The following is a 2842-nucleotide window of genomic DNA, read 5'->3' on the forward strand; positions in this document are numbered from 1 at the left end:
CAAAATTGAAATTTTGCTCATGTAGGTCAAAATAAATTTTTAATTTTTTTTTAAAGAAAATATTAAATAACTATACAAAGCATTTAAATAATGTCCACTCATAAAAAAAATTTGCAAATGAAGAAATTGAATCCCTCAAGGCTCATGCTAGATCCGTATTTAAAATAAATCTATGCTAATAAAATATTAAAATTTCTTCTTATAAAAATAACTACCTTAAATATAACAACACAAAAATATTGAGTTTCATACCTACATACATAAAACATAAAACTACATATACTTAAAACAAATAATAAATAATTGTGAATCATCAGATTTCCACTTCACAATGAAAGATAAATTTAAAATTCCATGCCTACGCACCACAAGACACCTTTTACTATTACTATTTTTGTGTTTCATGCATACATAAAAGAGATAAAACCACATATACTGAAAACAAATAATTGTCAATTATCAAATTTCCACTTCACCATGAAAGATAAATTTAAAATTTCATGCCTAAGCACCACAAGACAACTATTACTATTACTAGAATCACTGGTTTTACAACCAATCAATCAATCTACCACGTCCAAAAACATGTTAGGCAGGCACGGACTGGCTAGCAGGTTGCAATTATTTCACTCCAAACAGGTTTAGCGCACATATGGCACTCAGATTTAGCGGACATAGGGCGGAGGCGGAGGTGGAGGTGGCGGTGGGGGGTGAGGAGGGGGAGACTTGTAATGGGTGGGGATGTTAGCTACCGGCGGAGGCGGCGTCAGCGGTTTTCTCCTCAGACTTATTTTCACAGATCTATGCTGGTACCCATAATTCTTCGTCATATGCTCTAAATCTCTCATATTTCTGCCCTGCAAACGCCACGGATCCGCCTCTCCCATACCAATTTGGACCTCGTTTCCTGCAACCACAAAGTTCAGGAGAGAATAGAAAATCATAAAAAGGCTAAACAGCAGTCATTTTTTTCGTAATTTAATTGAGATAGAGATGGATCTTACCATCGTTGGAGTGGCCATGGGAGGCAATGGTTAGAGAAAGCAGCAGAAAGAGCAATACGTACACCGAGTGAAGCATTATGAATGATGGTTTAATAATTATTACACTGCGCTTCATCTTCTCCCCACAGGAAACATGCTGGTGCTACTCCTATGTTTATATATAGGGAATCAAGGCACCGTGGTTGCAGTCAATGCGATAGCAGAACACGGCAATTCCCATTGCCAAGTCAAACGATATTTCTTGACCAGCTAACACATGCGCGTGCGTGCGTCCCCTCCATCCGTTGACCATCTAACAGTCAAAGACAGCTATATATTTGACCAAGTGAACTTTGAGGATTACAACGGCTGTGTTTGACCAAACTGTGGGGGCAAGCAATACCTGGTGGTTTAGTGCTTCACAGTCCTCGTCACTAGTCATATATATATATATATATATATATTTATTTTTTTTATTTTAGTGTAAGAGCATTTATAAGTTGTGTTTTTTTGTGTGGGTTTTTGTCGCGGCTTTTTATTTTTCTTTTTTCAGTGTTGGAGGCAAAATTCATTTAAGAAAGAAAGTTGGTTTCCTTAAACTTATTTAAATTAATATCAATTAATATTTTGCTTCTTGTAAAATTAGAAAAAATCTATGTTGTTGGTAAAAATAGAATGAGTGTTATTTAATTGTTATATAAGGATAGATTTAGTCTAAATTAAAAATTTGTTAGATTATTTAGTAAAAGAGTAGATTGAATATGTTGAGTTGGGTATTAGAATTCTATGTAATAGATTTGTCCATCTATTCAAAAGAGGTTAGAGGAGAAGTTATGTGTTTTTTAGTGTATGTGTAAAAGGAGGAAGACTCTGTGTAACACCAGCCTAGATCCATTTTAACTCCCGATCTATCAAATGTCAAGAGGGATCACGTCTCTTTTCACTCTAAAAGATATTTACATCTGGAGATATTTGATATCTCTTTGCACTTGGTAGATTCGGAGTTACAATGAATCTAGGCTAGTTTGATTATTAATTAGAATTGTAATTAATAGTTTAATTTTTTAATTTTTTAAATTTCTTTTACTTCTATTTTGTGTAATTTGGCCAAGTCAAAATGTTTACATAATATAACAATATAGGATATTATAACACCTCTTCCAAACTTAGTTGGAGAGCCCATTTCAACTTGGGTGGGCAATTTATGTTTTCTGCTAACCATGGATCCTGCAAGCTAAGATAACCAAGCATTGGTAGGCCTTCTTGACGGACTTTGTCTTGTATAAATGGGTGGGTGTCTATTGAAACTTCTATGGGTCTTTCACCCAACCTTTGACAATGTCTCTTGTGTTCACAGAATTGTTGGTAGCATAGAAGAATGATTCCATGAGCTTCATTGATTCGTAAATTGTTGTGGATATTCCACTAAACAGTTCGTCACAACAGATCTGACAATATTATATTAAAAATATGAGATTCTACACTATTACAATTTTATTTAGTTTTTAGATATGTAAAATTAACTGTAATTTGTGCATGAATGTAAAATTAAATCAAGCAGAAAAGTAGAGAATGACAAAATAAGCTCTCACACACATAATACACAAGATATGTTCTCTAGGAAACCTTTTCGGGAGAAAACTCAGCTGGAAAGTGAGGTTGCTTCACTCTCTTTCTCTGTTTTGGAAATATGGCTGCAGATACAAAGAAATAATGTTTGTGGCTTGTGGGTTGCTACAATGCACAGATCTTCTCTGTGTGCTCTACCTCCTATCTCTCCTAGTTATCTTTGCTCAACTATGGAACAAAGTGCTCTCGAAAGAATGGAATGTCTCTTCCTCCTGATGGCCTGGTTATAA

General features: G+C 34.7%; 1 protein-coding gene across 1 annotated transcript; it reads right to left on the reverse strand.

The window, feature by feature from the left end:
- Positions 1-433: 433 nt before the first annotated feature.
- LOC149161001 (uncharacterized) lies at positions 434-1141 on the reverse strand. The gene is made up of 2 exons (XM_089435463.1): positions 1005-1141; positions 434-907 (listed from the first exon to the last, which is right to left on the reverse strand). The coding sequence occupies exons 1-2, from the start codon at positions 1117-1119 to the stop codon at positions 666-668; spliced, it is 357 nt and encodes a 118-aa protein (XP_089291589.1). The 5' UTR covers positions 1120-1141; the 3' UTR covers positions 434-665.
- Between the last annotated feature and the right edge of the window lie 1701 nt (positions 1142-2842).

This window comes from Pinus tabuliformis, chromosome 5_2 (assembly GCF_031772625.1).
Source record: "Pinus tabuliformis cultivar Carrire ecotype Pingquan chromosome 5_2, CPIR1, whole genome shotgun sequence".
Classification (NCBI taxonomy): domain Eukaryota; kingdom Viridiplantae; phylum Streptophyta; class Pinopsida; order Pinales; family Pinaceae; genus Pinus; species Pinus tabuliformis.

Coding starts and splice junctions, on each gene's coding strand:
- LOC149161001 (XM_089435463.1), bottom strand. CDS start 1,119: ATGAAGCGCAGTGTAATAATTATTAAACCATCATTCATAATGCTTCAC. Junction 908..1,004: donor CCATGGCCACTCCAACGATG/GTAAGATCCATC, acceptor TTGTGGTTGCAG/GAAACGAGGTCCAAATTGGT.